Source organism: Theobroma cacao, chromosome 3 (genome assembly GCF_053813885.1).
Source record: "Theobroma cacao isolate CCN51 chromosome 3, ASM5381388v1, whole genome shotgun sequence".
In the NCBI taxonomy this organism is placed as follows: Eukaryota; Viridiplantae; Streptophyta; class Magnoliopsida; order Malvales; family Malvaceae; genus Theobroma; species Theobroma cacao.
In genome coordinates this window covers 7,610,036-7,621,833 of record NC_142641.1, presented here as the reverse complement: position 1 = coordinate 7,621,833, position 11,798 = coordinate 7,610,036, and the positions used below count along the sequence as shown (strand labels likewise).

General features: G+C 31.6%; 1 protein-coding gene across 5 annotated transcripts; it reads left to right on the top strand.

Annotated features, from left to right (window-relative positions):
- The first annotated feature begins 212 nt into the window (after window positions 1-212).
- On the top strand, window positions 213-6,433 carry SURF1 (Surfeit locus 1 cytochrome c oxidase biogenesis protein). Of its 5 annotated transcripts, none has more exons than XR_001926885.2 (8): window positions 213-494; window positions 577-677; window positions 1,690-1,928; window positions 3,366-3,540; window positions 3,628-3,911; window positions 5,313-5,400; window positions 5,982-6,029; window positions 6,197-6,433. XR_001926885.2 is itself a non-coding variant. In XM_018116768.2 (7 exons), exons 1-6 carry the CDS (start codon window positions 350-352, stop codon window positions 5,380-5,382), a joined length of 1,014 nt encoding a protein of 337 aa, XP_017972257.2. In that variant the 5' UTR covers window positions 213-349; the 3' UTR covers window positions 5,383-5,400; window positions 5,982-6,433. The 5 variants fall into 5 exon arrangements, 3 of the variants coding, with proteins under 3 accessions (XP_017972257.2, XP_007036882.3, XP_017972259.2); XR_001926884.2 differs by having other exon boundaries at window positions 5,313-5,425; XM_018116768.2 differs by having other exon boundaries at window positions 5,982-6,433.
- Window positions 6,434-11,798: the final 5,365 nt, after the last annotated feature.

Below are 11,798 nucleotides of genomic sequence, written 5' to 3'. Positions count from 1 at the left end.
ATTAGTTAATTTTTAATTATAAAAATTTATTTGATTTCAAATAAAAATATAAAAGTTTGATTGAGTAAAATAAAAAAGAGTTTATTTAAATTTTTTGAATAATTTAAGAATTTTTTAAAAGTATTATGTAAAAAATTAAGGAAGAACAGTAGTGCTTTTATTATTATTTTTTTTTAAAAAGAAGAAGTTAAAAAGAAAAAAGAAAACTGTTTCTAAAATCTAAAAGCCCCATAAACCCTTGGAAGTTGGAACCCTGATCAGTGGCTCCTCGTCCTGCTCTTCCCTCTCCTCCTCGGGGCTGAAGAACAAGGCTAGAAGGCTGTTGCTGGCATCTAATGTGACAGCAAAGATGGCATCCTTTTCCAAAACCCTAACAAGGCTCCGTCCTGCTGGGGCCCTCTATTCCTTTTCCAACCAACTCCTCCCGCCAAAGTATTGGGTGCCACCTGCTTCCTTCTCCACCGCTGCTGCTGTCTCCTCTTCCCAATCTCATGGTATATATGTTTATGTTTTCTCCGTCTGGGTTTTATTTTAAATTTCCAGGATTATGTCATTCTGAGCATGGTTGTTTGGCAGATCAAGAGAAAGGATCAACGTGGTCAAGATGGTTTCTTTTCCTTCCTGGAGCTATCACTTTCGGCCTTGGAACTTGGCAGATTTTCAGAAGGCAAGACAAGGTCATCCTTTTTTTTTTTTTTTTTTTAACATTGGATTCATCCTGTTTCAGTTTCTGTGAGTTGCTGTATTAATATTTTCTTATTCTATCTCTATCAGCAGCTTACTGCCCTTTCCTTTTTTATTATGCTTGTTTTGCTTTCCTTTTCCATGCTGTTTTAAGAAAATGAGCATGTAATATTCTGAAAATAAATAAAAAAATGATGTTCTTGATTCTAGTGAAATTTTTTCACATTTCAGAATTGTTTCTTTCAAGAAAGAAGGCCCAATGATAATGGGTTCTGATTTCTGATGAGAGTGAAGAGATTTGCCAACAGGATTTATGACCTAGGAAAGATGAGGATATGACTATTACCAAAGAAATTGAAAGTTAGAGCAGCATTAAATTAGGAAAAGGATTCATGTCTGTCAGTCTATGGTATGCTTTTAGATTTTATGCAGATCCGGCCCTGACACCATAGTGCTCCATAGTGGTTTTCTTAGAATTATACTCCTTTAGATTGATAATTCATATTTACCGTTTTCTTTTGTTGATTTCTGGCATAAAATAGTTTGAAACAGAGATAAACCATTGGAATGAATGCAAATAGTCAGAGAAAGCAATACTCTAATGAACGATTTTTAATTTGGCATATATTTTCTTTTAGCTCATGAATCTTTTTATTGTTTATTTATTTATACACCTTATATTTTGTAAACATAATTCCTGTCATTTTGAGCGAATCATGGCACTTAAGCCCTTTGATTTTGAGGTTTATCCCATTCTGCAAGAGTTAATATAAAGCATTCTCCTTACCTTGTACCTACCTGCTTGTTTAAACATGTGTACTCAACATGTTCATTTAACTCTCTCTCTCTCTCTCTCTCTCTCTCTCTCTCCCTCACAACTTGCTGGACTTGTTCCCATTTATACTCCCTTTCTTGTAACCTTTAGGATTGTTTATGGCTTTTTTTTCTTAATAAATTTCTGTTGAGAATTGCATTTTTATATTTGATTAGTTGTACATTATACAGATAAAGATGCTGGAGTATAGACAGAAGAGGTTGCAAATGGAACCTTTGAAACTAAATAACATGCCTCCTTCGAGTGAAAACTTGGAATCTTTGGAGTTTAGGCGAGTTGTATGCAGAGGAGTTTTTGATGATGGAAGGTCAATCTATGTTGGGCCCCGTTCTAGAAGCATTTCTGGAGTGACTGAAAATGGCTATTATGTCATTACACCCCTGATGCCAATTGCTAACAATGCTGAGAGGTAATTGTGTTTGATTTTCTTGCTTATAGCATTACAATTAAGCAGTTCGATAGCAATTTTCTAATCAATTTGTTTATTTCCAGTTATCTAGCAAATATGTTAGCATCATTAACTTCCTGTTCTCTCTTCATTTTCTCCCATCTTGAAGTGTATGTATGGGAGTTTGGAGAGAGTGAGTAGGAGTAGAAATGATAAGGTAACGTGACCTCCCTTACAATATCCTTACTTGAGTAGGAATAGCCATGGGAGGTTATAAGTTCTTTTTATATTCATATATCAGATATTCTTTGTCATTTAAGAGAAAGGAGTGGGAACTTAAGAGGCAAAGTTCACTTCTGTATGCATATTTTTTTCTTAACGGAGGATCATTTGAATTAAGAATAATTTCCTTATTTAAATTCATTAGATTGGAAGCCTAGTAAGTTTTGTCAAGCAAGGTAAAGTTTTAGGAGAGTCCATTGCTTCTAACTGCGAGGCATGGACCTCTCTTTATTTCCAAAATTGGGGCAATTCCTCCAGCTTTTATCTTCAGTTTTTTTTCCAGAAAATTGTTTTACTGGCACAGGGTGCTCTGTTCATAAATGCAGAGCTAGAAATGAAGGCTACAAGAATTTAATTGCCGAAAGGATTTGAAACCAATGTTTTTTTTTTTTTATAATTGGGGGAGGGGGGATTCGAACCCTGCTCTTTAGGCAGGGGGATTATGCACCAACCAATGAGACAAATGCTCGGGTGCATTTGAAACCAATGTTTATTTATTAGCAATTTAACTAATTCATCTTCTTTTTATCTATCAACTACGATAGAATGCGCTGAGACCATTTCTAAGGAAATCAGAATCAGGTTAGGATTCAAAGAATGCTAAACATAATAACCATCAAAACTAAAAGATTAATTGACAATTAAAACATCTTTTTAGTATTTCCAATCCGATCTTTTGTGTTTAGAAAGATCATAAAATTTGTACAGTTATCAGCCTACTTGCACTCTTTGGCCAAACTATTATTACCATTTCTTGATTTCTGTAGAGATCATTAGGCACTAATGTTCTTTTTTTTTTCTTACTCCCCTTCTTTTATGTTAAAGATATGCTATCATGCATATGACCTCTAGGTAAAACAATTAATCTGAAGGTTTTGAAGCTTCCTAATTCTTGTGTGAGATGTATGTCTGGAACTATCACAAGATGCTATCTTAAATATTGAGTTGTTGCCTTTAACTACTTTTCTTTAGGCTTTTGTCACAAAATAGTACTAAGTTTCAATTGGCAATGAGAAAGCCTTCAAGATTCCATCCTATCATCATGATATATGGTTGTTCTCCTTTATTGTCACCTTTGAAGCTTAAATTCTTATTTGGTGCTGGATTCATATTCATTGCTGATGCATGGGATTGCCTGCTAAGTTTCGATTTCAATTAAGTTGAATATGCTTACAGTGTGCAGGCACCAGTTCTTGTAAATAGAGGATGGGTCCCACGCAGCTGGAGAGACAAGTCTTTTGAAGTTCCACAAGAGAGGGAGAAGTCTTCAAGTATAGAAGCTGTTCCTGCCCAACAGAGTGAACAAAGCTGGTGGTGGCAGTTTTGGTCTAAGAAGCCAAAAGTTGTTGAGGTTGTTTCTTATATCCCATAATCCTTTCTTTGGCACTGATGACATATACCTTATGCGAAGAAGTCTGAAATTCCTTGGAAATTACAGGATCAAGCCCCTGCTATTACTTCTATTGAAGTTATTGGAGTTGTCCGTGGTAGTGAGAAGCCAAGCATATTTGTTCCAGCAAATGATCCAAATTCAAGACAATGGTTCTATGTTGATGTTCCTGCAATTGCTGTTGCTTCTGGGCTTCCAGAGGATTCTCTCTTAATTGAAGACATCAATGAAAATGTTAATCCGAGCAATCCTTACCCTGTTCCAAAGGATGTCAATACCTTGATTCGCAGTTCAGTTATGCCACAGGACCATCTAAATTATACCTTGACATGGTATGAGTCACCATATCATATGATTAAAAATATTTTATTCCTGCACATGTAGTTCCTTTGTTGGAGAGAGATTTGATATCAGTGTGCATTCTCTATCCACTCTTCTTCCAACAGCTGTGGTATTTCTAGTTTTCTTATGATTGCTGTGAAGGAGGGCAGATTACTCTTGATCTGCCTTTTAAAATGAGACATATTATATTTTATTTTTGATTAAAAATTAAATCAATCTGACCTAGCAAATAGAACCAATGAATAAATAATATAATGAACTGAATATAACATGGTAAAAATGTACATATTTTTGTGGTGGAAATAAAAGTTTATACTTATGCAATTTAGCAAGTTAGGCAAAGACTGCCATTTCTTTTTGGAAATCATAAGAGAAGTGAGGCCATTGCTTTAAACTGCATTTAATGCCATTTCTTTCTCTGTCCTTAGTGTTGATGAGTTATTCTTTTTTTTTTTTTTTTCTATGAAAGTATTTGTGTGTGGTACCCTTTAGGTGTGCTAATAATAATGTAGAAAAACATTATAGTGGTCGCATTTGCTAAATGTATGAATCTAATAAGATATTTGTTCCAATTAAAATTTCCTTTCCAAGATTGTTATAATCATTTGTCTGTATGTCTATATAAATATATTTTGGAAGAGTGTTTTCTTTATTTGGGAGTTCCATGGTGCCAAACAGAAATCTGTAGTTTTGGACATCTAAGAGCCTTAAAAGATTTTCTGTGAAAGATAATGTTGAGCTTTTATTGAGAGATTCTATGAGAGAAACTTCGGACATTAAAATTTGTGGTCTGCTTACTTATTAATATTCTTGTTATCTGACTATAGGAATCTAAAATATCCTGTGGCATCTTTAAGAATGTTTTCTTGAACTACTTTGGCAAATTAGCTTCCCTGTAGAAATGAGCATAGGCTGGGTGCCTTGGGGTTGAGAATTAGTCATGCCTTAAGGATATTTCCTAATTATTTTGTAAATGAATTAAAACTAGAAAACCTTATTAAAGCAAATTGATCTTAAAATCTTGTCCATCCGAACTTCAGAATAAACAAAATCAATATTTTTAGCCAAAACACACTTAATTAAAATGCCTTGCGGTGGGGGTTAATGATTCATGTATACATATGTTTAATGCTGTAGAGAGCATGACAGATTAACTGATGAGGAAGCATGCATTTCTTCATATTGTTAAATTTCTTTATGCCTCTGCGGCTATTACTTTTTATTCTGAATACATGGAGTCTTTGGTTTTTTCGAAGTAAATTATGGTGTCACATCAACCGCGCATTAGTAAAAAGACAACAATATAACAAATTTATCTCAGAAATTTTTAAAACAAATTGTCTGGCTTCTTATCATACCTCTTCCCTGATATCTTTTTCATTTTTCTGCAGGTATTCTCTGTCTGCTGCTGTTACATTTATGGCTTTTAAGAGACTTAAGCAAAAAAAGAGTAGGAGATAGCAATCATTACTCTACAAGGTTTAAGTTTTTCCTATGATTCTTGGTATGCACTGTTCTCAAGCATTTGATTTGTGGCATATTACTATCCTTGAGTCCCCTTAGTAGTGAAACAATAAATTGTTTTTGTGGTGGTACTGTGTTTTTTTTTTTTTTGGGTTTTTGCCCATGAGTTGGTGATATTGTTTATTGCTTCGTTTTGGTTTTATTTGTTGGGCCCTGAGATCTCCTGCAGCCTATTTGGTTTAGCTTCTCATTTTCATCCTGTATCAATTCAAGATTGTGATCTGCAAGAACATGAAGAATTAATAAGCCTCAAGTCCTATTATTAGAATGAGAAAATATATTTGTTGGATTATGTTGTTTTTTTTTTCATCGTGGCTCCCTTTGGTGAACCAGGACATATTTCCTCCAATCTTTCTGCTGCTTTTCTTAATATTGGTATTTCTTTTGGCCATTGTCTGTCTGTGTATGTGAATAATTTTCCAAATGTGCACTGTTAGATAATGAGCCTTCTTCTAATTGCATTCAAAACATTAATTGTTCCTACTATTTGTTCCTTTTTTTGTGGAATAAACTGCATCTTTGTTATTTGTACTTAGGTTTGCATTCAAGGCCCTGTACAACTGAACAAGCATCAAATCTTTGAGGTACATTCTATTTGGTTTTCATAGATGAATCTTTCTCAGAGTAGAGCTGAATGCCAACCAGTTCCTGATCTGGACAAAAGATCAGATGAGGTTTGCTACATTTTATTTTTGCATTAAACAAAAATATAATGTGCACTTAAAGTTACTTTATTTTTTTTTTCTTCAAGTTCAATTCTAGGAAAAGGGGAAAGAAAAGAAAGGAAAAATGAAGAGGAAGAGTGACATTTTTCTGGTTGGATAAAATGTATTTTGGGTTTTCAAGTCTTTTGAGATTTGAGAATGTCCTGTTTGAGCACCAATGGTGTGTGTAGCTTCAAAATTGGCAATGGATGATGTATCATTAAGTTAAGCTGTGTATTTCTGGATAATGTTTTTGGCTTATTTATACATTTATTAATTCTCAAGTCCTTGTTGTCAAATGAATGCAACTATAATTGTCTGGTTGAAATGTACTTCCAATATCCTTTAGAACGTTTTAAATTCAGTTTCAGTAACACTTGCTGCAGGTTGATTTGTTATGAGGATCCGATCAATGGGTGTCTACCAGTATTTGTTAAGGCTAATTAAAATTTATTTTCAGAAATATTTTTTCCCTTTATTGCATTGTTTTTATTAAAAATAAAAAAATATAATACATTAATTATCAAAATCTTTTTATAATATCACATTAACAAGTGTGAAGAGATTCTTTGCATTTGCCTCGTGGTAATGGTAAGATTAAAACCAAAGATTTGGTCTAACCGTTTTGTGACAGAGTCAAGATTTCGTGTTGGAAGGGACGAAGAATTGAGGATAATGTCTATAAAGCAGTTATATTAGAAGTTAAATGTTTGATAAAAATATATAACAACTTAGATGAAAAAAGTTCGTATGAAAATTATATAAATAAATCTTGAAAACTATTTAAAAAAATTAGTTGTAATAATTTCCTTAAAATAATTAATTAGTATAATTATAAATAATATAATAATAACAATAATATTAATTTCTAAATTTTATAACAAACAAAAATTAACAAATATAATAACTAAAATCTCAATGGGAAGCAATCCTCTAAAAAATATTAGGGACTATTAATAAGCAATTTAATTGAGAAGCAATTCTCTAAAATTAATCACAAAAATTAAATACAATATCATTAAACAATTCAATGAGAAAGCAATGCTCGAATAAAAAACTTAATTGTTCACGAGAATCTAAAAAAAAACATAAATAATTTGTAGGAAAGCAATCAAACAATCTTTAAATAATAAATAATAACTAACTTTAGGTGTTTAATCAAATCCTTATTTTGTTCCTTTCAACAAATAATGGCTAACATGGTAAATCCTAAATCAAAATCACCAAGTAGAAATTATTAAATGAAAAAAAAAATTCAAAGTTGAAAATATTAAAATAAAATAAGTAAATAAATCAAACTTATCAATATTATAACATGAAAATTGAATTACTGATTAGAAATTTTATGCATAGAGAAGGCTAACAACCAAAAAAGTGTAAAAACAATGATTTTTTTTTTGTTTTTACAGTATTTGATAAAAAGAAAAAAGAACAAGAGGTGGTGGTTGTAAAGTTTTGGAAAAGTGGTTTTGGGAATAATTCTATTGTAATTGGTTTTATTTTTAATTCTATTAAAATTAGTTATTGATTAATTATTGTGAGACATCTTATCAAATAAAAAATTATTGTAGAGATAAAATTATAAAATTTTTTAAAAAATAAAAACAAATTAAGAAAATTATAAATTTTTTAAAAAATAAAAACAAATTAAAAAAATTTTAAATTTTTTGTAAGAGTGAAATTATAAAATTTTCCAAAAGTAAAGATAATTATAAAAATTTTAAAGTTACTAGGGTGCGGGGGGCCTTACTAGCCCCCTCTGCCTTCTACCTTTGATTCCTAGCAATTACAAGATGTCGACAATTCAAGTTGAATACAACATACTCATAGTTTAGCCAATCAAGTTTCACCTACAAATTATCAAATTTATCTTTAATTAAGTTAAAATAAAAAATAATTTAAAGAGATTTAACTTTTTATGAAATTTTCTCGTATAACATTTTAAATACAGAGCTCTTCAAGCCATTTTACGCACACAACTAAAAGAGCATACTTTGAACAAAGCTTCCATAATTCCAAGACACCTCCTAGACCAAAGACTTGGGTAAATAATTGTCACTCCTAAGACAAAATAAAGGAAAAAAGTTGTGAGAAGAGAGAAGTGAAGAGAATATTGTAGTGAGCTTGTAAATTTGCCAAAATATCCCACAATGACTAGCCAAAGTCATATATATAGGTTAGAAGCCATAGTTAATACGACCAATTAGAAATTGACAATTCATGGGTCATTAAAGTGTTTTTTAGTAAACTTTACGGTGGTTGTACTGGGATTTGACATTATGTTCAAATACAAAAATAATTAAAAAAAAGTATAATACAATGAAAAAATAAAACAAGTATTTAATCAAAGAAACAGTTAAATCTCACATAATCAATGTTTGTATTTTTCATGTAATTTTCAATTAATTATGAACATTCATAAGTTTAAGTATTACATACCTTATTCTAGATATCGTAATCAAGAGTCAATTAAATCCAAAAGGCTTTTGATAAAATAAAAAACCCAAAAAGAGAATAAGATAGTCTAAGATCCTGCAGTCGAAATTTTTGCTTTTTTTACCTTTAGGATTTGTCAAATCTTCGACTACCTAAGTATATGGCTTTTAACAGTAATCCACACAATGACCGAATAAAACCTTATCAAATGTAAGATTTTACTTGTGCTAGCAAGTTTTGTTTCTAAAACAAAAACTACCAAAAGTTTTTGCCAAAACTTATTTCTATCAGACAAAGAAAATTATTTTTCTTTTCTTATTTTTATTAAATGCTAAGCAGTGGCCAAAGGTTTAAAGTTATAGTTGGCTAACATAACATATTTATGTAACCAAACTAAGTTGTAACCCTAGATATAGCATTTTTATTTTTATTCAATTAAGTCTTTGTAAACTTGATTAATTTTTCAACTTTCTTTTGATCTATTTCAATTAAGTCCAACTTAATTGATTATCCTTATTTAATCTCAATCATGTCACTTAATGTGTGTGATACATTAGGCTTCTAACATGCTGGTAATAAATATAAGCCATAATCAAATATCAATTTGATAACTGTTTTATATTTATAGATCATGAGTGGTATTTAGCAGTATATCATGACCATCCAAATGTTAGGGAGTCAATTAAAGAATTTGACAAAACCCCTCAATGATAAGCCTCTCAGAGCAATACGGTTCTTTAATCAAATATCCCAAATATGTCATAAAGCATGGCTTGGTGTTTACTTATGACATTCACTATTAGTTCTCATAATTCATAAATAACCTTATGAATTTAGGAAATTAACTTTCCTCAAATTCATCATGCTTTGGCCAAAGACTTTATACAAGTTAATCATGAAATGAGAATAAGTGAGATACTTCTCCTCATATCACTTTGGGTGATGAATCCTTTCTTAACCACTCATCCATCTTCGCACGCTTTCCAAGTAAGGAGGTTTAACATGTATCAGTTTTTAAGCATTGTCAATGCCTTGTCTTAACAATACAATGACCATGAACTATTTTAGGAACTTGGCTTTGATGCATAAAGATCTCATAATTATAACAACTTTACAATTCTCTTGCAAGGCTTTTATGTTCCATGGGCTTCATCCAATTAGTACTTAATAACTCCTTATTATCATGCTAATATGAAGGAAAGCCTTTATCACATAATATTATGCGATTAAGTGTGCATTAAATGACAATATATCCCTTGATCAATCCAATTGACTTCAAGGTATATACCAACAGGTTGATAATGAATTGTGGATTATGTGATGGTGAGATCGAAGTCACACTACGTTTGTTGAAAAGGAGGTGTAGCACTTAGTTAATTTACACTACCAAAAAAAGATATTTACTAATGATCACTGTCGATAAATATTGAGGATTGTCGATCGATTATCAACTAAATGGTGTTGAGTAGTTTATCAATAAAATACTGATGAAATTTATTGACTGAAGTATTTTCGTCAGTAATCATTTTATTATTTTATGCAAAATAAATAGGAAAAACACCAATAATGTTGACCAATCGATCTATAGATAATGGTGAGTATCGACAGAATATATAGACAAAAATATTGATTGAATATATCAATGAAATTACTAATGGAATATTTGGTCAATAATTCTGTGTAGATACTAACTGAATTATCGATGGAAATTCCATTGATAATTGCGTTTTAAGGTTTTGAAATTATAGATGAAAATTTCGTCTATAAGTTTAAAATTAAGTGGCTTGATTAGGCTTTCGCCCATTTTTACCTTATCTATTCTCTGTCTATCTTATCTCTTCCCCTTGCTCCTCAGTGTCACCTAGGCAATATTGTGTCCCACCGTTCAAGAAACTTGTCACTAACCCACTCCCTCCACCGTCAACCCAAGGCCACCCTGCTACTGATATGGTATGTGTTGGCTAGATTTCATCTCTTTTGGCTCATTTCACCTTTTTTCGCCTTTTGACATTCCTTCGTCTTTATTGGTACCCATAAACACCTCAAAATTTCATTAAAATTGTTGGGAAGTGGGCTTACCTTTTGGTTGAATTTTGTTTTCCCTAACTGAAAAGCTTGCTTAAGAAATCCTTCTTCGTGTTCCAAACGTGTATACAACAACTACACAACAATCCTTTGTTCTCGTTATTGTGGAGTGGCTACTAAAGTCTTCCATGATTAATTACACATTCCAAAACCCTTAAGCCCTTATTGATGGTGCCTCAAGAATAGAGAAATTGAGAAAGAGTATTTGTGTTTTACTAACTTCTTGAAAAATTGACGTTTCTTCCTCTCAGGAAAATTTCAATATGTCTGTTTATTATATAGAGATAATATTTCTATTATATTGGGATAGAAAGATACAATATCTCTATATCTTAACTGATTTGGGAACTTTATCCTCAATGGATTATTATATAGATAATCTTTATTTAATTAAATTAAATTCAAATTTATACCCTATTCCAATTATTCGATAAACATTTTTTGAATTATTCAATTAATAAATATTAAAACAATATCCAACATTAATTAATTGAATATTTATTAATTATTCACAAATAATTAACATAGTTGCATGCCATGTAGGCACACCACATCTAAATGCAACATCTCCCACTCGTACAAATTGGAATCAACATGTACAACTCTCGATCTAATTCCTTTTGCATCCACTGTCATATAGGGAAAATGGAACGTGCGACCAAAAGGTACTAGTGAGTAGTGAGATATTAAGTAGCAATCTTACTAACATAAAATAGCTTGAATTCTTGTCATACCCCAAATCATCTTAATCATAAAAGGTTTTGCATCTTTGATCCTTCCTACACATACGAGTTATGCAAAATCTCTTTATGTGTGTAAACTTATGGTTATATCTAATAGCCAATGTTTTATAATTGCCCGGGCAATGAGTTACAAACCAGGTATGTGAGATGTTTAATGACTTTGCCTTGGATACTTATGCCAATCCATTAAGATCAGATTGCTTTCATAGTCATGTTTTGCTAGATCGCATCATCTCTGACCCTTGTATGTCGTGATAAAGTAGCAACACCAAATCTTAACTTCATATAATTGATCCCAGTCCCAAAGTGCATGGGATTTGGACTATATAAGTCCTTAAGGCTTACATAGTGATGAAGCAGGGATCTATCCAATCACTCCCTTTGA